Below are 25,756 nucleotides of genomic sequence, written 5' to 3'. Positions count from 1 at the left end.
TGTTTACCAAAACAAGACCCTGGTGCATAGAGTGATGACCATCTTTAGGAGGGCTCTAAATGCAGCCGGAGAAGTCCTCAGTCTCTAAGCCAGGTGGGCATCTGAGTCCAGATTGCACCTGTCAGCACAGGTGGCAGATGTGCCTGGGGAGATGGATTGGGGCCAGAGATTGAGACAACCACACCGACTCATTCGCATCAGCAGCACTGAGAGCCATGCTAGGTCTGCTGGTTCCAGAACAGAGTGGGAGGTGCCCTGTCTTCTGTGTTCAGTATTTATGTTGTCTGCCTGAGGGTGGTCAGACAAAGGCTCATCATAATTTAATGAAACAAACCCATGAATTGTACTTCAGATGCCAGTTGTAAATTAGAGCAGGTCTGATCCATAGAGTTGGGAGAGAGGGGAGGCCAAGGCCATCAGGGAGATTTTCTGAAAGCTAAATTTTACAATTTAAAGGACTATTAATTATTCTGAGATTGTGACCTTTTCTCGTGTTTAAACATCCTTTCTTTTATGAAGTGACAATGATGGTAGGTGATAGGATTTTAAGAATATATTCTTTCCTACAAAATAAAATGTTGCAAACCTAATTATGTTCTCTATAATCTTTTTATTTTGTTTTACTCATACAAAAGTACCCAACACCTGGAAACCATTATCTGAAATTTTAAACTGGATTATATATGTATTAAAGTTCGGTAACAATTTAGGACAATGATGTTCAATAGAAATAGATGTGAGCCACATATATAATTTAAAATTTTCTAGTAGTCACATTTAAAAAAAGTAAAAAAAAGCAAATGAAATTAACTTTAATGATAAATTTTATTTACTCCAATATATCCAAATATTATCATTTTGACATGTAATCAATGTAAAAAAATACTAGTGAAAGATTTTACATGCTTTTTCATACTAAGTGTTTGAAATCTTGTGTGTATTTTACACTCACAGCATATTTCCATTCAGACTAGACAATTCCAATGCTTCATAGCTGCATGTGGCTAGTGGCCGCCACCCTGGACAGTGCCTGTCTAGGAAGGGAGAATGTCTGAGCTGTAGTCTGTCCTACTCAGTCCTTCCCTCTCTCTCGAGGAAGTGTTGTTCATCATTCCTAGGATTTTGGTAAACAAGAAAAACATGCCAGCGTTTTGAACAGAGCTGGATATTTCCCATGTAATGGAAAAAGCATAGAACTCTCCACAAACACCAGACACCATCCCAGGACAATCTTAGCCCAAGGTTCCCTGTTCTCCCCACCATGGTTCCATACTCCAGCTTCCGGACTTTGGAGATGTGTGTGGTCTCTTTGCTGCATTATTGACCTTGACCCTCGCTCAGCTTACTGCTCAGCAGTTCGCTTGTGCTGGTGTCAACCACAGCTTGGAAAGGACATTTTCCCCTTTAGCTTTGACCCCATGGAAGCCTCACCTGCTTTCTCTGCTCACTCATCCTTCAGACATTTATTGAATATTTACTGTGTTTAGTCCCCATGCTAGGTACTGAGGTTACAACTACCAATAAGTCCTTGCCTTCACTGCAGCAACAGTCAATAGAGGAGCCAGAAAAAGCAATTTCACAAGGCATGGTAATAAATTACAGTGATGGAATGAAGGCAGAATCCTAGAGAGGCACACTGAAAAAGCCTGGGGAGACTGAGGCATGCTTCCCAGGGTAAGTCACTTCCAAGCCAAGATTAGAAGAGGGAAAAAATAGCTAGGCCTTGGAAGAGAGGAGAGAACATTTCAGACATGGGGCAGCAAGATGGCACCTGCAGGGGTCTGGAGGGGACGAAGAGCAGTTGAAGTGGAATGTGGCTGGAACTTAGAGGGCGTGGAGGGCAGAAGTCAGAGTGGTGCCAGGTCATGGAGGAGGGCAAACCACCATTAGGAGTCCCAACTTTTATTTTGTTTGCAGTTGGGTGGCACTGAAAGAGGTGAAAGAGGCAGCTTTGGAAAGATCATTCTGGCTGCAGCACACAGGATATATTGGAAAGGTATAAAGCCAGTTAGGAAGTTGCTGCAGTAATCCAGAAAAGACATTATGGGAATGTGGAGAAACAGCCAGATGGAGAGAGAAGAAAGGCAAATTGACAAGACCAGGCTTAATTAGATCAGGTATGGGGGAGAGAGGCAGGATTGGAGACTATCTGCTTGGTTTGGGCACATGGTAGATGGTGAGCTTGGGAAGAAATAAGGGCCCAGCAGGCTTGGCTGAGGTGCGGCAGGCAGGGGATGGAGGAAGAAGTCATCTTGTGGGACATCCAGGACAAGGTGCTCATTGGGATTAGGGTTAGGGTTGGAGTCATTGGCTAACAGATGGGATATTGAAGCCTTGGAGACAAGTGAGATAATCCAAAGTAAAGTGAGATTAAGAAGAGAAAGGCCTAGGAGAAAAGTTTTGGGGAACAGGGAATTTAAGATGAGGGATGGAAAAGGAAAGCCAGGAGGAAACAGCCTAAGAAGAGGCTAGCCATGCTAGGGTCCTCTCACAAAGCCAGGGACAAAGAACCGAGCATGTAACAAACTATGTGACCCTCAATGACAAGTGTGATAAAGACTGAAAAAGTTCCTTTAGATTTAGCAACATAGAGAAGTAAAAGGGACCTTGGCGGGAGTGTTTTTGGGGGAGAGGATGTAAAAGGGCACTTGAAGGCAGAAGTGACCAGTAACTCTATTTACCCTGGGGCCTGGGACCTCTGTATTGTCTGATGGGGCCCTCCAAGCCTCAGTGCCATAAGGAAACTGAGCAAGTTCAAGAGCTAAGAACCAGGAGATCTTAGCTCTGCCACCAGCAGGGTGACCTTGGGCAGATCAGTTCACTGTTCTGGACCTCGGTTTCCTCATCTGTAAAAGGGAAAGGAGTTGGTAGGATGTTTTGTGGTATGCTTTAATAAAGCTTCCCCATTTGACAGGAAAGACACCATGGAGCATTCTTACCTTACCAGGAGAATAGATTTCCAGACCTGATTCCTGTGACCATTATTCTGATCTACAGCCTAAATTAATCCGACAGTGGAAGTGCCCTAGAATTGTCAAGGTGTAGGTTTTCTCAAAAATCTGGTGCTATTCGAAGTAGATGGCTATGAAACCCAGGAGGGTCCTCCAAGGAGCAAGAAGCAAGAAGTGAACTGCAGACCCTAAGCTTGCCTGACAGATTCAACCAAGAATATAGTGGGGGGTATGCACATGTTGGCCTATATAGGCTCACCCTGAGACCATGTCCTTTGCTAAATGGCTTTGTGCTCATGGAATGTAGGAATGTCTGTGATAATATCCAAGACAGCCTTTCTTAACTGGGCTTCTGCAAGAAAACTAAGCCCTAAAGCCCTAGGACATCCATTGTATGAAATGAATTAATTTCTTCCCATGCATGTGGAAGGGTGTGCCATGTACCATCCCTGGGAGAGGTAAGAAAATAGTCACTCAAACAGTTGTCTGAGTATGTGGTTTATATTAAGAACCCCCAAAGGAGTTGAATCTATAACAAATGGACCAACCCCAGAAGGCACTGCTGATGAACCTCCCTCTGGAGGTAGAAGCCCCAAGGAATCCCACAGCTAGCATCCTCTTGTGGGATGGAGACCTGCAGAGTGTGAGTGAAGGGTCCTGTGGGGACTCGGAGCACAGGGTGAGTAAGTGGAGACAATGGGCTATAACTGCGTAGCTCTTCCAATAAGTACCCAAGGAGATTTGCTTTTCCTTTTACCCAGGGAAGTGAGAAGCCCTGTTGTTTTTTTAAGGTAGCTAATGGGACCTGTATTTGTTATCTATTGCTATGTAACAACTTACCCCAAAACTTGGTAGCTTAAAACATCATTTATCATCTCACCGTTTCTGTGGCCCAGGAGTCTGGCCTTGCTTCGGTGGCTCCTCTCCTTTGGGGTCTCTCCCAGGCAACAGTCAAGGGGTTGGGCTGGGGCTGCAGCCCCCTCAGGGCTTGACTGCAGGAGGACCCACTTCCTAGCCTGCTCTCGTGGCTGCTGGCAGGATTCAGTTTCTCGCATGCAGGGCTCTTTGACACGGCAGCTGCTTCACTGAAACATGTAAGCCAGACAGACGAGAGGCATGGTATCTTGTAACCTAGTCACAGAAGTGTCATCTTGTCACTTTAGCTGTATTCTGCTCCATAGAAGAAAGTGACCAGGTTCAGCCCATGCTCAAGAGTAGGGGATTACACAGGAGTCTGCGATTGGGGCCATCTTTGAAAGTTGCCCACCACAGAGCCCAAGCAAGTTCCTAAGCAGTCCAGCTCTCTGCTCTGGCCCACTTACTCCCTTCCTAGTGTACTGGAATTAAAAACATGTTCAGCCGTTCAGAACGTGGCAGTGTAGTGGAACAGCAAATCTCACTACTATTTTAAGAGTGTTTTATGAGACATAGGATTTCCGTGGTTCTCAGAATGGCTGTTGAGGCAAGTAGGAGCAGTGTTATGTTTATGTGGACGAACAAATTAATCTGCATATGAAATCCCAGTGAAATTGACATGAAATAAAAATTTCATGCCTTACAGTGTTATCAGTGTTGCCCATGAAATGAGATTAAAAGGAATTTCTGATTTTACAGTTGTCATGTTTTTTGTACTGCTTCCGCTTTTCTCTTCTAAAGAGTTGTTTGAACCTAGGGGCCAGCCACAGATTTGGCCTTGTATATTTTTTGGTTCATCTTCCTTTTCCTCATTGCTGAGAGCAGCCTTTCTTACATACGAGGGTACTTCAAAAAAATTCATGGAAAAATGGAATTAAAAGATAATATGAATCTTTCTATGAACATTTTGAAGAGCTCCATAGCACTGAACTGGGGATGTATTAGATGTTCTTGGCTCTAAAAACTAAATTTCTTGAGTCTAAAAGCAGGCAGCAAAGTGACTGCCCCCTGTCCTGAGAGAACCGACATTCTGGAAGGAACTTCTCCCCTCTCTTTCTTCCTCCCACACATCCACTTTGAGTTGGGTGCTGGTGGCAAGGAGAGGAGGGAAGGGGACAGTGTTGCCCACGAGGGCTCTTCTGGGCTAGAGTGATGACAGAGGGAGTGACAGAGATGGAAGTGAGGGAGGGATCCTGCACCCGGGACCCACAGATTGTCCACCTCCTTGGGGACAGGGAGCTCTCTCCCAGGGAGTTAGTCCCTCTCCCACTTAATGTCTTATGCCCGTGTTTCCCTTTGCCTTTCTGGCAGTGGAATTTAGGGGAATGGAACTTGTGGAGAAGATAACCCATCTGTGTTCTCTGCCTGGGTCTGAATCTGCATTGTGCAATTGAACTGCTAGAGTTAGAAGGAAATCCCAATTTCTGTTTAGGTCAATATAGCTCTCTATTTAGGAATAGGCGTCCATGAACCATCCCACCCAGGGTCTTGTTGAGGTCACATCTCCCCTGTCTCAGGCCATATGTGGGAGCCCTTGTTAGGATGTTCCTGTCGTGGCTCAGCCAGCAGTTTCCCCATCTTCCTGTTAGCACCCAGGAGTGGCAGCTTGTCCCTGTCCCTTCCTTCTGGGCAGGCCCTTCAACTGCCGGTTTCTAGAGCTTGGTAGAAACTGCATCTTCAGATGGTGGTTTGAGAGTGGGCACATGGGTACAGATGGTGTAGACCTGGGTAACAGCTGGAATAGGGCTGGCATGGAGGCATTACAGCATGTGACACAAGGACACTGGAGTCCAGCAGGCCTGGGGTCAAATGCCCTTCACTAGCTGGAGTGAGGCACTTAGCCTCCCTGTGCCTCAGTCTCCTCACTAGTGAACCCATAAAATAGCCACTTCATAGAGTTATCCTGAGCATTAAATATGTGAGGTGCCCTGTACAGTGGCTGGCAGTAAGGGTTTGGTAAGCAATGGTTTAAAAACGTCCCATGAGGAGGATGTGTCGCTGCTGTAAACCAGGGAGCTAAGGCTTAGAGCACTGAAGTCATTGCCAAGCTCCCAAGCAATTAAGGTTCAACCCAAGCGTGTCCCACCCCGGGCCTATTTGATTTCTGTCACATGCTATGTATTTGTGTGACCTTTCCCCATGCTCCAACTTTCCTCGATCTGCCCTGTAGGACGCCAGACCCAGAGCCATTGTCAATTCTGGAGGAGCCAGAGCAGCTTCCCTTTTTGTCACCGTTTTAGTAGTAATAATTATGCTGTCCTCTCTGCTTCAAAGTTAGGGGGTCTGCCTCTCCATCACTTCCTCCTGTTCTTATGCTCGAGGGTAAAATCCTGAATATTTATAATTTATGACCAAGTCTTTTCTTCCATGAAGACAGCCTGCTGCAGGAGGAAGACGGCATGCCCGCGAATCCAAGGGCCTGGGTCCTAGCCCCAGCAGGAAGCCACAGAGCCACCAGGAGCCCCTATTGCCCAGTGATAAAATGGGGGTGATGGTGATCATCATCATACTATCCTTTATAGGCTGCTGCCAGTATTTAATGAGCCTGTGGAATAAAATCAGAGGCATTGTGCACATCGTTACATTCCTGCAGTAACTGACGGCGACCGTCACTGAGCTTGTTTTTGATGGGCCCGAGTAGTCACGGGGAGGCAGGAAGTATACTGTGGAGAGAGGGAAGAGGGAGCCGCCTGTGCCCTGAGGTTAGCATCCAGAACACCTCCCTAGAAGCACTGGCAGCCAGTGACCCTGAACACGCAAGGTTGGTGGTCCAGGAAGCCATCTGAGCCCATCTTAACTTGGGAAAATCAAGAGTCTTTGTGGAGTCTTTTAAAAACAAAGAGAAAAAGAAACTGCATGTCAAGAATCAGCTCAGAGGAGTGTGCATTCTTAAGGAGCCCTGGGGAGATCAGGGCTACAGACCCTGGAGATGTGACCCGTCAGCGGAGGCCCCGCCTTTCCTCCTGGCTCCGGGAAACCCAGTTGCTGTCCCCACCCCCATGCCGCTCTTTCCTGCTTACTCGTTCTTCCTTCCAGTAAAACCCCTGAATTGTTAATAAATTATTAGCATGATTTCTTGACCGTCCGCCGGCGCCAGATCTCAGTGTTGGCAGCCTAGCCATTCCCCCCGTGCCCTTAATAGATCTCAGTGTTTGATGAATCTTTTAGATCCCTCCAACAGAGAGCCAGCTCTCTGGGCCAACTCTCCTCACATGGCCTCTTGGTCTTGTTGTTCCTGTTATGGCCAGTGTCCGATGGGTAAAAGAAATTTGCCCATGAGAACCGGGTGATAAGAAAAGGAAAGGAGTTTATTTCTGGCAACCAGGGCTACGCAGGCCAATCGAAGTGCGCAGCCCCGAGTTGAAACCTCGCAGCTTTTATTTTTAGCTAGGCGGGAATTTTTTGCGCCTGACACAATCTAGCCAATTCAAGCAAGCCAGCGATACAGAAGCTAATTTTGTGGGTAGCCCTGTAGCCCCTCCCCACCCTGGATTCCCCATAGGGACTTTCCAGGCTAAAATGGCAGAGCCGCCTAAAATGGCGTTGGCCATGCTACTCTGTTTATTCCCCCATTTATTTTAGCAAGCGGTTTGTACAGAAGCAGAATGCATATGTTAAGGTCAGTAGGGGTTGGGGCGTCCCTTAACATTCCCCCCTGTTGTTGTAGCTATAGCAAATCATTGCTATCTTAGGGGCTGAATTTTAAAAAGCATGTTAAATTCTCTCTAGTCTTATCTTAGTTGGGTGGTCGGTGGTCTGGACGCTCCAGCAGTCGATGTTGGGGTTTGAGTTCGGTGCTGGTTTGACGTGAGTCCAGTGTATCCAAGCGTCCTTTCCGGCAACCTTTACAGCTGTGGGTGTGCTGAGGATCACCGGGTATGGTCCAGGCCAGTGGTGGAGGGACGAGGCAGTTAACTTCTTTATGTACACCAAGTCCCTGGGTTGAGGGATGGGTCCGGCTGCCTCCTGCTTTGGAAGGGAAGCGCTAGCATTTAGTTTGTTTCTGATTTGTGAACAAATCTGTTGTAGGGTTTGAAGTTCCCCCAAAATAGGGGCAGGCAGCTTTTGGGGGTCAGCCTCCATTGGCCCCCTGGGTAATAGGGGCGGGAGGCGACCAAAAAGAATTTTATAAGGTGTATATCCCTGTTTATATGGGGAATTTCGTACCCTTAATAGTGCAAAGGGAAGGAGGTCTACCCAGTTTTCACCAGTTTCTAAATGAAGCTTAGTCAAGGTTTCTTTTAAAGTTCTGTTCATGCGCTCAACCTGTCCTGAACTTTGAGGGCGGTAGGCGCAATGTAACTTCCATTTTATTCCCAAACATTTGGCCAATTGTTGGGATATTTGTGCCGTAAAGGCAGGTCCATTATCTGACCCGAGGGTTGTGGATAGCCCAAACCGGGGTAAAATTTCATTGATTAATTTTTTACTACTATAGAGGCTGTTTCAGACTTGGTAGGAAATGCCTCGGCCCATCCAGAATATGTATCTACTAACACAAGCAGGTATTTGTATCCATACCTTCCAGGCATAACTTCAGTGAAATCAACTTCCCAATGTTCTCCTGGAGTATTACCTGTTTGTCGAACTCCAGACCATCGATGAGTGACCTGTTTAGAGTTTACTTGGGTACATGCAAGGCATCGGTTAGTTAATGATTCAACAATTTTTGATGCATTATTAAAATTAAATGATTGTCTAATTAATTCTAATAGCTTTTTTTCCCCCTAAATGGGTGGCTTGGTGAATTTCATGAGCCAAGCATTGACCCATTTTTTTTCTGGTAGCCATATGGCTTTGTCCTTTGATTCATAACACCCAGTGGTTATGTTTTTCTGGTATCCCAATGTTTCAGCCTTTTTCTCATCTTCTGGAGAGTACTCAGGTTTTAGTTGCAAATGAGATTGTGGTAGCAAAGGTGCTATGATTGATGTCCCGGTTGGTTGGAGTGCCACTGTTTTAGCAGTCTTATCAGTGAAGTTATTTCCTTGAGTTTCTACAGTTGTGCCTTGCAATGAATAACTGCAACCTTGGTTGGAAGCCAAATAGCTTCTAATAGTGCAAGAATTTCAGGAACATTTTTAATTGTCTTTCCTTCTGAAGTGAGTAACCCTCTTTCTTTGTAGAGGGCCCCATGTACATGTACAGTAGCAAAGGCATATCTACTGTCAGTGTAGATATTTACAGTCTTACGTTCACTAAGCTGAAGGGCCTTTGTGAGAGCGATAAGTTCTGCCCGCTGGGCTGAGGCCTGGGACCCAAGAGCTTCTGCCCATAGTACTCGTTCAGGAGTAACCACCACGGCACCTGCATACCTGACTCCATCAACGATGTAGCTGCTGCCATCTGTGAAAAGAGTTAGCTCCGCCTCCTTGAGAGGAGTGTCTTGTAACCCTGGTCGGGTGCCCTGGAAGGCGGCTAAGATTTCAAGGCAATCATGTGTGACTTCGCAGCAGTCAGGGTCACTGTCAGGGAGCAAGGTGGCTGGATTTAGGGCAACCGGGTTGGAGAATGTAATATGTTCGGGTCCAAGCAGTTGGGTCTGGTAATGAGTTAACCTTGCATCTGAAATCCATTTTCCTGGTGGGGTTTTTAGTATAGTCTCTACCCCATGAGAGGTAACCATATTTAGGAGCTGGCCCAAGGTTAACTTATTAGTTTCTTTTACTAGGCGTACAGTTGCAGCTGTAGCTCGTAAGCATGTGGGCCAGCTGGTGGCCACTGGATCCAGCTTGCGTGACAATGAAGCCACCAGTCATTTCCATGGCCCTAGATCTTGAGTTAGCACCCCCTTTACGATGCCCTTGTTTTCAGCCACAAATAAGGTAAAAGGTTTTTCTAGATTGGGCAGTGCCAGGGCTGGGGCCTGCGTAAGAGCGGCCTTTATGTTGTTGAATGCCAATTGGAGTCTCAGTCCAAGTAATTTGATCCCCTGGTCCCTTAGTAGCCTCATAGAGGGCCTGGGCCTTTTTAGTGGATACCCGGTATCCTAGGTATTGTAACGTCTTTAATAAATCCCCTGTGGCTTGTTTACAAATCTCCAGGGTGGGTGCAGCCAATAGCAAGTCATCGACATATTGTAACAGGAAGGAGGGGACACTGGTGGGGCGGGACTCTGGAGACGATAAGAGGCCCCAGAGCGGGTGTGGGGGAGAGATAAGTGGGTTAGACACTTGGGTGGGGTCCTCTGCGTAAGGTGGAGGGCGGCAGGTCAGGTCCGGCTCCATCCGGCTCCTCTGGAGCGGTTGATAAAACTTGCTTAGGGGCAGAATCAGGGCACGGCCTCGTCAGGAGAATGGCGGCAGTCTCTCGGTGGCGAGCATTTTTCTTTAAACCTGGAAAACATCTTTTTAACCAAGGAGGAGGGTAAGACAGAATTTCAATCCAAATGAGAATCTAAGGTATCTGATCAGGGTGTCCGGGTTTTCTGAAGATGACCCGTCTGACAGCCTGAGCTAAGGGGGCCTATGAGAGCCCCCTGATGGCCAGCGACACTGAAGGCCAGCCAATCAGTCTCACAAAGGACTCGCAAGACTTCGGGGTCCACGGAGGCCCCAAAGTCTGCAGCCTTCTCTCGCAAGGTGTTAAAGTTCATAAGAAAACATTGGAGGACAGTTGGTCTGGAGGATCCTTGTCCCACGATGTCCTGTGCAGCTGAAATGGCCAAGCTACACTTATAGCAGACGACACAAAACGAAACTAGACAAACAAAAGGACTTAAACACAGACTGAAACTAACAAACGATACGTATATAATAAAAGGCTTTAAAATCAAAATGAAAGTCCCAATGACCTAAAAAAGGTCCCAACGGATCAGAACGACGTCTCGTTTGATTCAGGGAAAGAGGCGTCTACAGCTGCGTCCAGCCGAGCCTTTTTCCCAACCAAGGAGTCGACTCACCAAATTCGATGGCGCCTGCCGTGGGTTTGTCTCTCTGGGGCTGAAGAACGTCTTTTCAGGAATCCCCCCTAGAGATCCCAGGGCCAAAAGGACGGTTCTCGAGAGGCTTAAGGGATCCTGGACGAGCCCCCAAATGTTATGGCCAATGTCCGACGGGTAAAAGAAATTTGCCCACGAGAACCGGGTAATAGGAAAAGGAAAAGAGTTTATTACTGGCAGCCAGGGCTACGCAGGCCAATCGAAGTGTGCAGCCCCGAGTTGAAACCTCTCGCAGCTTTTATTTTTAGCTGGGCAGGAATTTTTCGCGCCTGACACAATCTAGCCAATTCAAGCAAGCCAGCAATACATAAGCTAATTTTGTGGGTAGCCCTGTAGCCCCTCCCCACCCTGGATTCCCCATAGGGACTTTCCAGGCTAAAATGGCAGAGCCGCCTAAAATGGCGTTGGCCATGCTACTCTGTTTATTCCCCCATTTATTTTAGCAAGCGACTTGTACAGAAGCAGAATGCATATGTTAAGGTCAGTAGGGGTTGGGGCATCCCTTAACATTCCAGTCCCTGTGTCTGTTCCTGAGTGGGGCTGTGGCCACACTTTGGCTGCAAGTGACACGTGCACAGGGCTCAGAGGCAGGTGTGTCCTGCCTGCCCCGCACCTTGGGCTCTGGAGCCTTGAACCAGGGTGAGCACACAGAGGGATGACAGGGACCAGCCCCAGCTTAGGAGTCGTGGGATCTGGGTTCCTCTCATCTCAGTCACTCACCTGGTATGTGACCTTGAGTGAGATTCTGAGCCTCAGTTTAGTCATCTTTGGAGCAGAAATTCTCACAGGTTGTTGTGAGGGTCAGATGAGGCAAGGGGACAGTCTGGGCTCCATGAACTGGAAGCAGAGGTGGGAGGAGGTCGTATGGAGTCCTGTGAGATATGAGACACTGCCCTGCTGCCTGCCCTTCACAGACCTGTGTACGTGGAGGAGATCATGGGATTCCTGCCCAGCTTGCGGCAGAGCCCCTGTCCTTTACCCTGTAGGCACAGGAAGCTAGAGGTGTTCTAAGGCCCAGGAGCAACCTGCCCAGGCTTCACCCGATGCCTGTTGTGTCACCAAGTTCTGCCCAGTTTAAGGGGTTGAACTGGGTCAGTTTAGCTCCAAGATCCCTTCTTTTTCTAAACTATGAGCTTGTGATTCTAGTCAATAAGCACTGGACGTTGCACGGAGGTTAGGTCAGCCGCTTTGTCGTCGTGATAATAATCCTAGATACCGTTTACTCATAATCTCATAAACAGCAGGGGATTTGCGTGTGGTGCCAGCAGTCTTCACAAGCCTGGAAGGGAGATGTTTGTCCACATTTACAGGATCAGAGATGGTAAGTGCGATGCCCAAGAGCACACAGCCAGTTCTCGCAGATCCACATTCATCCCCAGGCACCAGAGCCCAGGTTCTTCTCACTAACATGATGTTGCGGTTTTTATTCTCTCCTCCTGCTCTTGCCTCTCATTGCCCCTTACCCACTGGTGGGACAGGGTAAAACCGAGTGCCAAAGATGCCTTTCCAGCCCACCAAAGGTCTGGCTCCACCTAACAGATGAAGTCATCTACAGATTCAGACTGACTTTAAAAATAATAATAGTTACTATTTGTCAAGCATCTATTATTGGCTAACATACTAATGATCTAGGGGGAAAATGTACAAGTTAAGAATTATCTTCATTTTCCCGATGGAGAAACTGAGGCTTAGAAAAGTCAGGACTGATGCCCAGTGACACAGTTGAGCCTCAGCTGCAAAGTGGTAGTTGCAACATTCCATTCAAATGAATCACGCTTTATTTTTTGGTGGCTATTGTAAATGGGCAGGCTTTCTTGATTTCTCCTTCTGCATGTTCACTATTGGAGAAAAGAAATGCTACTGATTTTTGTGTGTTGATTTTGTATCCTGCTACTGTGCTGAAATCATTTATCAATTCCAACAGTTTTTTTGTAGAGGTTTTAGGCTGTTCGATATATAGGATCATGTCATCTGCAAACAGGGACAGTTTGACTTCATCTTTTCCAATCTGGATGCCCTTTATTTCCTTCTCTTCTCTGATTGCTCTGGCTAGTACTTCCAACACTATGTTGAATAGGAGTGGTGAGAGTGGGCATCCTTGTCTAGTTCCTGTTCTTAAAGGAAAAGCTTTCAGCTTTTCCCCATTCAGGATGATATTGGCTGTAGGTTTGGCATATATGGCTTTAATTATGTTGAGATACTTTCCCTCTATACCTAACTTATAGAGGGTCTTTGTCATGAATGAGTGCTGAACTTTATCAAATGCTTTTTCAGCATCTATAGAGATGATCATATGGTCCTTGTGTTTGAGTTTATTAATATGGTGTATCACATTTATTGATTTGCGTATGTTGAACCAACCTTGCATCCCTGGGATGAATCCCACTTGATCGTGGTGAATAATTTTTCGTATGTGTTGCTGTATTCTGTTTGCTAGTATTTTAGTGAGGATTTTTGCATCTATATTCATCAAGGATATCGGCCTGTAGTTTTCTTTTTTGGTTATATCTTTACCTGGTTTTGGTATCAGGATGATGTTTGCTTCATAGAATGAGTTTGGGAGATTTGCGTCCGTTTCAATCTTTTGGAATAGTTTGTAAAGAATCGGTGTCAATTCCTCTTTGAATGTTTGGTAAAATTCTGCTGTGAATCCATCTGGTCCTGGGCTTTTCTTTGTTGGGAGCCTTCTGATAACAGCTTCAATCTCCTTTATTGTTATTGGTCTGTTCAAATTTTCTATGTCTTCACGGTTCAGTTTTGGGAGGAGGTGAAAAATCTCTATAATGAGAACTACAAACCACTGCTGAGAGAAATTAGAGAGGATACAAGAAGATGGAAAGATATTCCATGCTCTTGGATTGGAAGAATCAACATAGTGAAAATGTCCATACTACCCAAAGTGATATACAAATTCAATGCAATCCCCATCAAAATTCCAAAGACATTTTTCTCAGAAATGGAAAAAACTATTCAGACATTTATATGGAACAATAAAAGACCACGAATAGCCAAAGCAATGCTCAGCAAAAAAAATAAAGCTGGAGGCATAACACTACCTGACTTTAAGCTATACTACAAAGCTATAATAACCAAAACAGTATGGTACTGGCATAAAAACAGACACACTGACCAATGGAATAGAATAGAGAATCCAGAAATCAACGCACACACTTACTGCCATCTGATCTTTGACAAAGGCACCAAGCCTATTCACTGGGGAAGGGACTGCCTCTTCAGCAAGTGGTGCTGGGATAACTGGATATCGATATGCAGGAGAATGAAACTAGATCCATACCTCTCACCGTATACTAAAATCAACTCAAAATGGATTAAGGATTTAAATATACACCCTGAGACAATAAAACTTCTTAAAGAAAACATAGGGGAAACACTTCAGGAAATAGGACTGGGCACAGACTTCATGAATACGACCCCAAAAGCACGGGCAACCAAAGGAAAAATAAACAAATGGGATTATATCAAACTAAAAAGCTTCTGCACAGCAAAAGAAACAATTAAAAGAGTTAAAAGACAACCAACAGAGTGGGAGAAAATATTTGCAAAATATACATCTGACAAAGGATTAATATCCAGAATATATAAGGAACTCAAACAACTTTACAAGAAGAAAACAAGCAACCCAATTAAAAAATGGGCAAAAGAGCTAAGTAGGCATTTCTCTAAGGAAGATATCCAAATGGCCAACAGACATATGAAAAAATGCTCAACATCACTCAGCATCCGGGAAATGCAAATCAAAACCACATTGAGATACCATCTAACCCCAGTTAGGATGGCTAAAATCCAAAAGACTATGAACGATAAATGCTGGCGAGGCTGCGGAGAAAAAGGAACTCTCATACATTGTTGGTGGGACTGCAAAATGGTGCAGCCTCTATGGAAAATGGTATGGAGGTTCCTTAAACAATTGCAAATAGATCTACCATACGACCCAGCCATCCCACTGTTGGGAATATACCCAGAGGAATGGAAATCATCAAGTCGAAGGTATACCTGTTCCCCAATGTTCATCGCAGCACTCTTTACAATAGCCAAGAGTTGGAACCAGCCCAAATGCCCATCATCAGATGAGTGGATACGGAAAATGTGGTACATCTACACAATGGAATACTACTCAGCTATAAAAACGAATGAAATACTGCCATTTGCAACAACATGGATGGACCTCGAGAGAATTATATTAAGTGAAACAAGTCAGGCACAGAAAGAGAAATACCACATGTTCTCACTTATTGGTGGGAGCTAAAAATTAATATATAAATTCACACACACACATACACACATACACACACAAACCGGGGGGGGGGGAGAAGATATAACAACCACAATTATTTGAAGTTGATACAACAAACAAACAGAAAGGACATGGTTGGGGGGGAGGGGGGGAGGGAGAAGGGAGGGAGGTTTTGGTGATGGGGAGCATTAATCAGCTACAATGTATATCGACAAAATAAAATTTAAAAAAAAAAAACAAAAAAAAAAAACAAATGAATCACGCTTGTCAAATGTGAGCTACAGTAAGAGCTTCTGATTACTGACGCTGTGACAGCCTTCAGTGGGAGAGCCTTGGGCCCAGCCACCTGCTTTACAGATGCACAGACAGCAGCCTAGTGAGGTGGCTGATTTGCTCAGGGTCCCACAGGTGGCGAGTAGTGTCCCGACCCACAGGCTGGGATTCTGTGAACTGCTGTACCCCTTTCTCTGTCTGTCCATTCCTACTTATATTTGTTTTCTGCTGCCTATAACAATACCTGAAAGTGGGTAATTTATAAAGAAAAGAGGTTTATTTCTTACAGTTTTAGAGGCTGAGAAGTCCAAGGGTGAGGGGGCACATCTGGTGAGGGCCTTCTTCTTTGTAGGGACTCCCAGCGGAATCATGTGGCGACACGGTATCACATAGCTAGGGCTGAGCAAGAGCGCGTTTAACATGCTCACTTGCTCTCCTTGGAAAGCCACCAGTCCACACCCATGACAACCCATTTACTCATTAACCCATTAATCCATGCACAAGGGCAGGGCCCTTACGACTCAATCACCTCCCAAAGGCCCCACCTCTCAACACTGTCACCTTGGGGATCAAGCTCCCACGTGAGCTTGGGGGACAAACATTCAGACTATAACACAACCTTGCCCTGTGAGATCCAGCCCTCCTCATGAGGCCTCCACCACCCAGGCCAAGCTACGCCTCTGCCCAGCAACGTGTGCAGCTTTGGTGTCAGTGCACGTGGATGCACTGCCTACCAGCTGGCACCTCCAAGACAGGAAAAGGGGCTCCTGTCCTCAAAAGCTCTCTAAGTGGATGACAACTCCCAAGACTGCTCTCCCTCCCCAACTTGCCCCTGTGTAACTTGTATCACAAAAGCAGGGGTTTAGGGTCCCACTGCCTCCCAGCGTGTGCAAGAGGAAGCCAGCTCAAGGCAGTGCCCAGGGCCTGGCCCCTGAAGGGAGGTTCAGGCATCTTCCCCCCACGGCAGGGGCCACAGCAGCTTGGGGCCTGGCCACTGGACACACCTCTGTCCTTCAGTGGTAGCCTTCTGAGTCTCTCTGCTCAAGCTGTCTTTTTCCTCCCCTGTCTCTGATAGAGACCGGGGAGCTCTATTAAGCTCTCTGACTTACGACCTTCCTTTAAGTAGACAGACGATGAGCCCAGCCTCTCCCTAACAACTGCTTCGTTCCTTTTGGTGCCGTCTATGCTCAGTGCCACCTCCTCTCTCCTCTGTCTGGGCCTCTCCAACTCCCTCCATACCCTCACAGACCCTGTACCCCACCAGTCAAGGGCCCTTTAATTCCACCTTGACCAGCCGCCTGCCCTCTTCTCTCCCTGCTGCTCCTGACTCATCTATGTCCAAAGATAGGGAAGTCCAAGGCCTCTTACTGGGCCATTTCTAGGCATTTTCCTTCCCTTTTTATGATAGTTATCTAATGCACGACAAATCACCCCTGGTTAAACTTAGTGGCTTAAAACAGCAAAAGTCATTGATTGTCTTCACAGTGTCCACGGGTCAGCAATTCCGAGCTTCTCAGCTGGGCAGTTCTGGTGTAGAGTCCCTTGAAATTAGGTTGCAGTCAGAAGTCTGCTGTAGCTGCTGTCACCTGAAGGCTTGACTGGAGCTAGCAGACCCACTTCCAAGATGGCTCATTCATATGGCTGGCAAAGTGTTGCCAGCTGTGGGCAGGTGGCCTCAGTTCCTCTGCAGGGCTGCTTGAGTGTCCTCACAGCATGGCAGCTGTCTTCCCTCCAACTGGCCAATGCAGAGCCTGCAGTGCTTTTATGATTTAACCTTGGAAGTCACACACTGTCACTCTCTCCATATTCTATTGGTCATATGAGCTGCCCCCATTCAGTGAGGGAGGGAACTGCACAAGGGCATGAGAACCAGGAGGTGAGAATCACTGGAAGCCATCTGGGAGGCTGGCTACCACGCCTTTTAAAACTATACAAGGCTCAGTCTTCAGTTGACCTAGGAATGCATCTCCTGACTTTCTCTCTCCTTTCTTTATAAACAGGCATCTGGTGTACTTAAATCCTGTTCTGGGCTGTAGAGGTGGATAAGGCCATGGATCCTTCCCTAGAGGAACTCGTAGTTAAGCGGGGGAAACAGTCTCCTGGCGAGAAGTGCTAGAAAAGAGACAGGTGCAGAAAGATAGGAGCACGAAGCACAGGTCATTACCCATCTGGGGGAATGTGGAACGCCTTCCCAGCAGGAAACATTTGCCCTTGAAGGATGAATAGACGCTTCTCGGGTGGGAGGAGGAGAAAGGACATTGTTCCGTGCAGAATAATAGCATGAGCACTGGCAGAGAGTTATGGCAGCCGATGCCACTGGGATGTGAAAGGTCTTGAAGGCTGTGATAGAGACCTTAAACTTCATACATCAGGAGCCACTGGAGGCCTCCAGCCAGAGGAATGCCTGGCAGAGCTGTGTGGCGGACAGGACAGGACTAGAGGTGGCAGGAAGTTCACTCGGGGCTGCTGTGGTGATCTCCAAGAGGAGGAAAGTCTAGCTGAGCTGGGGCCATGAGGACCAGAGAGGAGGGTTGGATTTGGGAGGTGGAGCTGAAAGGATGTCTCTGTGGGGAGAGAGCAGGAAGGCCTGAAGGTCATGACCTACCTTTTCCACAGTCTCTTGCCCTGGGACCTTCCTTCCCTAACTCTTGGCTCCTCGAGGATGACCCAAGGATGTCATGCCCATTGGCCTAGGACTGAGGATATTAAGTGTTTTAGGCCACAGGCATCTTTGAGAATCTAGTGAAAACTATGAACCATCTTCCCAGGGGAAAAAAATAACACACGTGTGTACATACAGTTTGTGAGCAATTTCAGAAGGCTCACAGTCCCCTTGAAGCTCATCCTTGGGTCTCTGGATCCCAAATTAAAAGCCCCAGGCCTGGGAAGAACTGGGAAAATAGAGCAAATGTTTGACACCCCCCCCACATCTGTTATTTAATCCTCTTTTACTATCCCCCCTCCCACCACCCATGATTGGGCAGCCCCTGACACCACAAGAAGTGGGGGGTGCTTTTACCCAGTGATAGCCCTGGTGGTCCCAGCCTCACTTGGCAGGTTTATTTCCATTATTATAGTAATTTTCAGGCTGCGGGCTACAATTTTCACTTGCAGTGAGGTACTAAATTGAAATTACCCCAGATGTAATTGTCATATAAAATAATCCTGGACACATGGAAGTGAATGCTTTTTCAAGATGAGGTTTTATTGCTTACATTGAGGTTTAGGGCTCTGCCTCTTTAAACATGCCAGATTTAGGTGTGTGTGGCAGGGGGTCAGGATCCGCACATATGGCAGGCTGAAGCTGTTGGCCCAGAACACAGGAGGCCTCTGCTGGCTGGGATTTGCCCTCTGGTCAGCACACAGGCAGAGGGGCTAGAAGGGCACAGACTGGGACGCACAGCCCAAAACTTGGAGTCGGGTTTATGCAGCTACTAGGAATCACTGTACACTAACTCAGGCTTACAAGAAATACCACATTTATTTTCTGTATATCAACTGAATTTGGCTACAAGCCCAAGTTCCCATGAGGCCCTGGAGTCTTAGCAGATGCTATGCAACTGGGGAAGCCCCAGCAGACACCAGGCATCTGTCCATGCTGGTGACCACCCTGATGCCCTTGGTCCCAGCCCTTCAGAGGTCTCAACTTGTCTTCTGCTTTCCTTCCCCAGATGCAAGCTGCTGGACTACTGTACGGACCTCCCGCCCACCAGCATCATCATCACCTTCCACAACGAGGCCCGCTCCACCCTGCTCAGAACCATCTACAGGTGAGGCGGCCTTGCTGTCTGTCAGCCAGTTCCAGGCCCGGCCCTTGGTGCGGGTGTGTCTACTCACTGGGCACCTGGCCCTGGGATAAGACTATGGGGCACTTCTAGCAATACGTGTCCACTCAGTAGCTCCTCACACTCCTGTGAGGGAGGCTGCTATCCCATTGTATAGGGAGAAGGAGGCCGTAGGGGCAGGGTACTTGTAGAATCCCACAGAGAGAAAACAGAGGAACTGGTCCCGGGGCCCCTGCCCTTCACCACCGTGCTCAGCTGCGTGGAGCAGGAGTTGTAATTGTCACAACTGTCACAGGAACTGAGGCCTACGAGGCCAAGTACATCCCCACCCTGGCAGCAAGCCACCCTTCCAGCCCCTGACCCCACACCTGCCAGGGGCTATGGTGCTGCAGATTAGAGCAACACAAGATAATCCCTAATGTTTGCCTTCTTGGCCACCTCCCTTCAGTGCCAGCCCTGTTCCCCCTCGGTCCTCTCCATCTACCCTCATCTCCTACTCTGGATCGTGCTCTTGCTTTAATGGGTACGTCCTGCTATGTGTGGCCTGTGGCCTGTTTCCTGCATGGATTTTTGATATGCACAGGTGCCAGCGCCAGCCCCCAGCAAACTCCCTCAGAACACAGACCCGCACCTGGAAGACTCGCCCAGGAATTCCTCCCCCAGGTTCCCTGAGGACCCTGGCTGTTTCAGCTGTCTTCCACCATGCCCTGCCTCCTGCTCTTCCCTCTCGTTGTCATCTGCCTCACCCTCCCTGATGCAGGTCTCCAGCAGCATCTGCATCTTAGATGATGGTGGGGCAGCTACTGTCCCTAAGTGACAGTGGGGCAGCCACAGTCCCTAAGTCCTGCGCATGTGCAGACATGCTGTGGCTCATGCTTCCCAACTGAGGATGCTGATGAAGGAGCTGAGGAAGCTGATAAATCAAGGCCTGATGTCACAGCTAACAGTAGTCAAGCAGGATTCCAGCCCTTGCCCTCTGACCTCTGGGCCCTTCTTCTCAGCAGCCTGAGCAGGGCAAGGCTGGTCCCCTGGTGGTGTTCAGCTTCACTGGGAGAGGGGTTGGACTGGGGGTGCACACAGCTGCACCCTCCAGCAGAGCAAGGGACACCCAGCCAGTTACAGCCCATCCTGATGTGCTGGGCAGCACGTCAGCTAGTCACCTGATGCCACAGAGAAGAAATAAGATTAAATGTGGGCCAAAGAGCATGCACCAAGCACAGCAAAATCTCTTGTCAGTTCCATCAAATTTTTCCTCTCTCCCTCTGACACTTGCATGGCTGTGGGCGGTGGAGGTTCCAGGTGATGGGATGGAAGTTTTGCAGCGGGTTCGCCCTGAGGAAAGGCTCCAAATCTTCAGTTCCACCTGTCACTAATGATGAATGTCCACTGAGCAGGGTTAGCACGTCTCTTCGAAACATAGGGAGGGACCTGCGAGGACACAGGCTGTGCAGCCCAGTGCTTCCACCCATCCAAGGGGCATCTCTGTCTGCAGCCCAGTGTCCCTGGCCACTGATGGGTTGGTCCTTCCACCAGCTGTGAGCCCTATCCGGCTTCTGCATTCTCTCCACAAGCCACCCAATTTGAATTTGATTTCCCAATGAGGCAACAGCTCTTGATAAGAAAATGTGCCGAGTCACTGTCAGGTACCACAGTGAGTCTCATAGGAAATGAATCAAGTGCATTGTTGGTTTGTAAACAAGTGTGGGTATGTGTCGGGGGAACAGGGATAAGAGGAGGTCTGATTTGCCTGGGTCTCTTCTAGTAAAGGGAGAAAGGAGTTTCTGGGCCTTCCAAGCTGAGCAGGCACCCAGAGGGGCAGAGGTGGCTGATTCTGAAGTGCCAGACCACAGCCCAGCTGCCGGCATGATCTGCTTGGGCACCAGGGCAAGTTTATGGAGCAAACACGTGGCAGTTTCTGCCTTTCCTGCTGTCTGTGGCTGCTCCACAGGTCATGTCTGGGCATGTCTGCCAGATGTTTCCATGTGGACACTTCCAGGCTGGCCTCTACTGGTCCTTCCAGGAGTTCTCTGATGCCAGGCACCTCCCCCTCCCCCATACACACAACCATCAGGGTTTCCTCAGGGCCTTCTGTGCACATCACTGCTCTAGCGCTTACTGCATTGTTCCCAGATGTAATCTCAGTGAGCTCCTTTAGGGCAAGGACTATATACCTTATTCATTCTCTCACTTCACCTCTTTATGGCTCAGTTTCCTAATCCAGAAAATGGGCATACTAATCGTACTTAGCGAATAGTGTTGCTCCAGGATAATTCAGCTGAAGGACTGAGGACTGTGCCTGGCACAGAATATGTGCTTGGTCCATGTCAGCCATGTGTGTGTCTGCACAGCTAGTGAGCTCTCGAAAGAGAAGCAGCTGTGGGGTACTTAAAGGGCCCAGGACCAGGAGTCAGAAGACCTGGGGTCAGGTCCTTACCCTATCACTTCCTAGCGGTGTGACCTTGGGCAGGTTATTAACCACATGTGTGAAAATGCTATAAAAATATCTTTCATGTCTCAAGTTCTATCACAATAAACTTTCCTCTCAGGAATGTCTTGGACATTTGGGAGCATTACAATACAACATGGGGGATCCCAGGCCCCCCATGCCTCCCTGACACTGTGTTCATGTTCTCGGGGCACTGCAGCTGCTGCCCTCAGACTCTTCCCCGTCAGCTCCGAGACATTTTCTCTCCCTGCTGCTCCTCTTTGTGATAGCAGTAATGGTACTTAATACTAACAATATTAATACATTAAGGTGTCCTGAGCTTCTGGCGTACAGGACATATTCCCTCTCTCACTCCACTTGGAGCCTCATCTGAGCCTGTGAAGTGGGTGATGCGTGGGATGAACAGGACCCAGAGCCATGGGTGTGGACAGCAGAGAAACCAGCCTTGGGTTTTCTGACTTCCCTCAGGGTCCAGCCCCAGCTTCTCTGTCCACTGGCCTGATGGAGGGCTGTCCCCAAGACCCTGGCACCCTGCACTCTGGGAGGAGGCTTGGGACCCATCAAGACCGTACTTTTAGGAAGACACCAATGAACTACCAGGCGATGTAGCCGAGGGAGACTGTGGAGCTGTTTCCTGCCTCCCAGGTCCCCAGTGCCAGCCCGATTGTGATGCACACCCACAGCAGAACAGGGCCCGAGGACTCTGTGTGAGCAGACAGGTGCCTCTGTCATCAGCAGGCTGGGTGGATGTGAACTTTAGGAGTGGAGGCAAGAGAGATTACTTCTAGAAATTTCCATGCCTTAAGATTCTGTATCTCCCTTCCACTCTGTAACCTGTCACACAAATCAATCACTAGCCACTGAAAGGGGACTGAATGCAGAGGACTCCTGTCTTGCTTTTGTCATCCATGAAAGGATCTCCTCTTAGGTACCTTTCATCTTAACTTTCGAGAATTCTAGATGGCTTTGCCTCCAGGCTCTCACAAGGGAAAGATGCTCCAGGAACTGAGGTGGAACTGAATGTCCTCTCTTCCCTCCCCACCACACCTGCCCATCCCCACCCAGGCCCTCTGGCCCCCTAAGCTCCCAGGGTTAGCTGGGGAGCTGGGAGCTGGAAGGGTACGCGTGGGTACTCAGAGCCAGGCCTTATGGGGTGGGTGATGCAGGAGGGAGTGAGAATCACAACCGTAATGACTTAGGGAACTTTCTCACTATGGAGAGAGAAAACAAGCCCCAAAGAATGGTCTGTCTTGCCTTTTGCTTCAGCAAGTCCTTGTGTAGAGGTGAGACCCAGGGTTGTCCCCTTCCTCTTGGGGCATCCTTTGGCCCTGCCTCTCCTTTGGGGGCTCTAGAGCATGCACAATTGATCACTTTATATCCTGAGTCTCCTTGCTGTTACTTTTTTATAATATCCTAGATCTGAAGGAGCAGTTTTTCCGGTTAAGGTGGTTAAGAATTTGGACTCTGGGGCTGGATTTGCCTGGCCCTGCCCTTAATAGCTGTGTGACCCTGGGCAAACTATTTAACTTCTCTGCTTCAGTTTCCTTTTCTGCAAAACAGGGACTACAGCTAATAACTACTTGGCATTACCATGGAGAAGATTGAATGGGTTCAGATAGGTATAGGATGTGGAACAGTGCCTGGCACCTACTGTGACAACAGGTGTTGCTGTGAGCCTCCAGCCCCAATGGCTGTTCAGCCTGATGGAGGGCTGTCCCCAAGGACAGTATCCTAATGCAGCTGCTCTCAAACTTGAGCAGGCATCAGAATCCCTGGGGGGTTGCTAAAACATGGTTTCTTGAGCCCCATCCCCAGTGGTACTGACTCAGTAAGTCTGGAGTGGGGCCCAAGAATTTACATTTCTAACAAGTCCCCAGGTGGTGGTGATGCTGCTAACTCACACTTGGAAGACCACAGCTGTAAGTCACGCCTATTGCTATTACTGGCGTGGATATTATTATCGGGTACACATCCAGAGAGCAGCTGCTGTGTGCCGGGCGCGGTGCTAAGCTCCTCTCACGCAGCTGGGGAGACTTTTGAGCTGGAGGTTCAGTACTTACTGATGCTCTCCCAGCTGGTGAACGGCGGGTCCACAGATACAGTACTTGAAAACAAGTCAGTCTCACTCCAGAAAAACTAAACTCAACTGTCAGCTGGCCTTGGATCTTCATTCAGCTGGTATTTATGGAGCATTTGATAAAACCTGCCTGCATATAGCACCGTGGAGTTCACAAAGCAATTTCAAATACATTTCCTCATTTCATACGTACAAAAGCCTGTGAAGTAGGTCAAGTATTAATATCGCCTGCTTTTACAAGGAAAATGTAATTACAGAAGGAACCCAAGGCTGGGGAGTGGACCAGCATCTAGTGCAAGACTGCACAGCTCGTAGGTGGTGGAGCCCTCCTGGCCTTAGAGCCCAGCTCCCCACCCTGCACCGCTGCCTCTCCAGGGGCTCCTTGGGGGCCCCATAGTTAGGACACAGCAGGCAGGAAGGAGAAGGCGTAGGCACTGCCTGTGCAGTTACACTCTGGCAGAGAGGAGAGCTGCATATGGGAGACTAGGTTCTAGAATAACCCAGACAGAGTGTGGCCCATGTATGCCAGCGAGGCGAACACTCGCTCCATGCTGAGGCTGAGTAAAGAAGAACATGGGGCACCAGAGTGGGGGTGAAGCAAAGAAAATCACATCCCACGCTGGGTCCTGTAGGAAAGGGGGGATTTGCTTTGCTGTAGAGGAGGTGGTGAGGTGCCCTGGCAGAGGAGCCCCTGAGAACGAGGGAGGGAGACAGGAGCAGGCAGGGTGTGGGTGGTGGGAATGAGGGTGGGTGCAGAGGGAGGGCTCTGGAGCACCATCCCAGCCAGGCCCCGGTCCCCTGGGCTGGACTTGACCTTCCTCTTCTCCAGCCACCCCAGGTGCCCAGGGCACATGCTCATCTTGGGCCTCCCAGCCCTGAGCCACTTTTACGGCGACCCCACCATTGCCCCAATTGCTCTGATTAGAGGAGCAAAAACAAGCCAGGTGTTACCGGGAAATGGTCTAATTAGCACTTACTGCTGACGATTTCTTTCTTTCTTTCTTTCTTTTCTCTGTTTTAAACCCTGGACATTTTTTATTCGCTAATCATCTTTCAGTTCAACCAGCGCAGAGCCGCACATGATTTACCTTTTGATGTTCACAGAAGAGAACTCTTGAATTTCAAAGAGCCGACAGGGATTTGGGGGAATCAAATGCAAAAGCTACAGCCGTAATCAAACCTCATTAGAGGTTATTCTTCAGGCAGGTTTTTTCCTCTCTTCTGCCTCCCTCTGCCCCCTCCCTGATTAGGGGGCTGGTTGTTGGGTTTGCTTGTGTTTTCTCTGGGAGGTTCACAGTGAACAGTCTCCTCCCACCCCCCTCTGGTGGAGGCTGCAGTCTCCTTCCCCTCCCTGTCCCCGAGTCCCAACAGTCAGTGACAGTGGGCTCAGGGCTTTGTGTGGGGCTTCCTCTCCCCCCTTACACTAGTTGCCATGGTGAGAATTAAACCTTCATAAATAAAGGTAGCTCCAGGCAAAGTTCTCTTCTAGGAGTCTGTATCCTGCACAGAAAGGGTGGCACAGCAGAAACAGGGCTCAGGTGGTCCTCCGAGAGGACCTCACAGTGCCTCCACCAGCACCCATCTGAACCCCCTCCAGCACATGTGGGGCTCTGGGCATCCCGCGATGGCTGATGTGGCCCAGGAATGCTTCTGAGAAGCCAAGCAGTTTGGGGGTGTTCAGGAGAAGCAGGATCCAGCCATCTCGGTCAGGCCTGAGACCCAGAGTTAACGGTGAAACCCAACCTGGGGTAGAGAGCCACAGCATAGGAGGGGTGAATGAAGTGAATTCAATTCAAAAGTCGTCAGTGATGCACAAAGCAGTAATGACTGCTACCATTTATCATCACTCAGTGCCAAATATTGTGCTAAATGCTTTCTATGCATGTATTTTCTCCTGTAGTTCTCCCACCAGCCCTGTGAAGTAGCTACTACTATCATTATTTTCATTTTATACATGGAGATACTCAGCTGCACAGAGCAGTGAAGTAACTTGCCCAAGATTACACAGCTTGTACTCTCTCACTTCTCCTCTGTTCATCATTATATACCCAGTGCCAAGCACATAGTGGGGCTGCACTAAATATCCCTCAGGGGAATGACAACAGGCCAGGATG

At 48.3% G+C, this 25,756-nt stretch overlaps 1 protein-coding gene across 1 annotated transcript in view; it reads left to right on the top strand.

Annotated features, from left to right (window-relative positions):
* GALNT14 (polypeptide N-acetylgalactosaminyltransferase 14) overlaps nt 1-25,756 on the top strand; it is a 208,921-nt gene that overhangs the window by 140,736 nt on the left and 42,429 nt on the right. The window contains exon 3 of the mRNA XM_063078686.1: nt 19,006-19,104. Within this exon, the coding sequence (XP_062934756.1) occupies nt 19,006-19,104 (99 nt within the window). The remainder of the gene's footprint in view (nt 1-19,005; nt 19,105-25,756) is intronic.

The sequence above is a fragment of the Cynocephalus volans genome, chromosome 14 (genome assembly GCF_027409185.1).
Source record: "Cynocephalus volans isolate mCynVol1 chromosome 14, mCynVol1.pri, whole genome shotgun sequence".
NCBI lineage: Eukaryota > Metazoa > Chordata > Mammalia > Dermoptera > Cynocephalidae > Cynocephalus > Cynocephalus volans.
The sequence above is the reverse complement of the archived record's forward strand: the minus strand, read 5'-3'. Positions and strand labels throughout refer to the sequence as shown.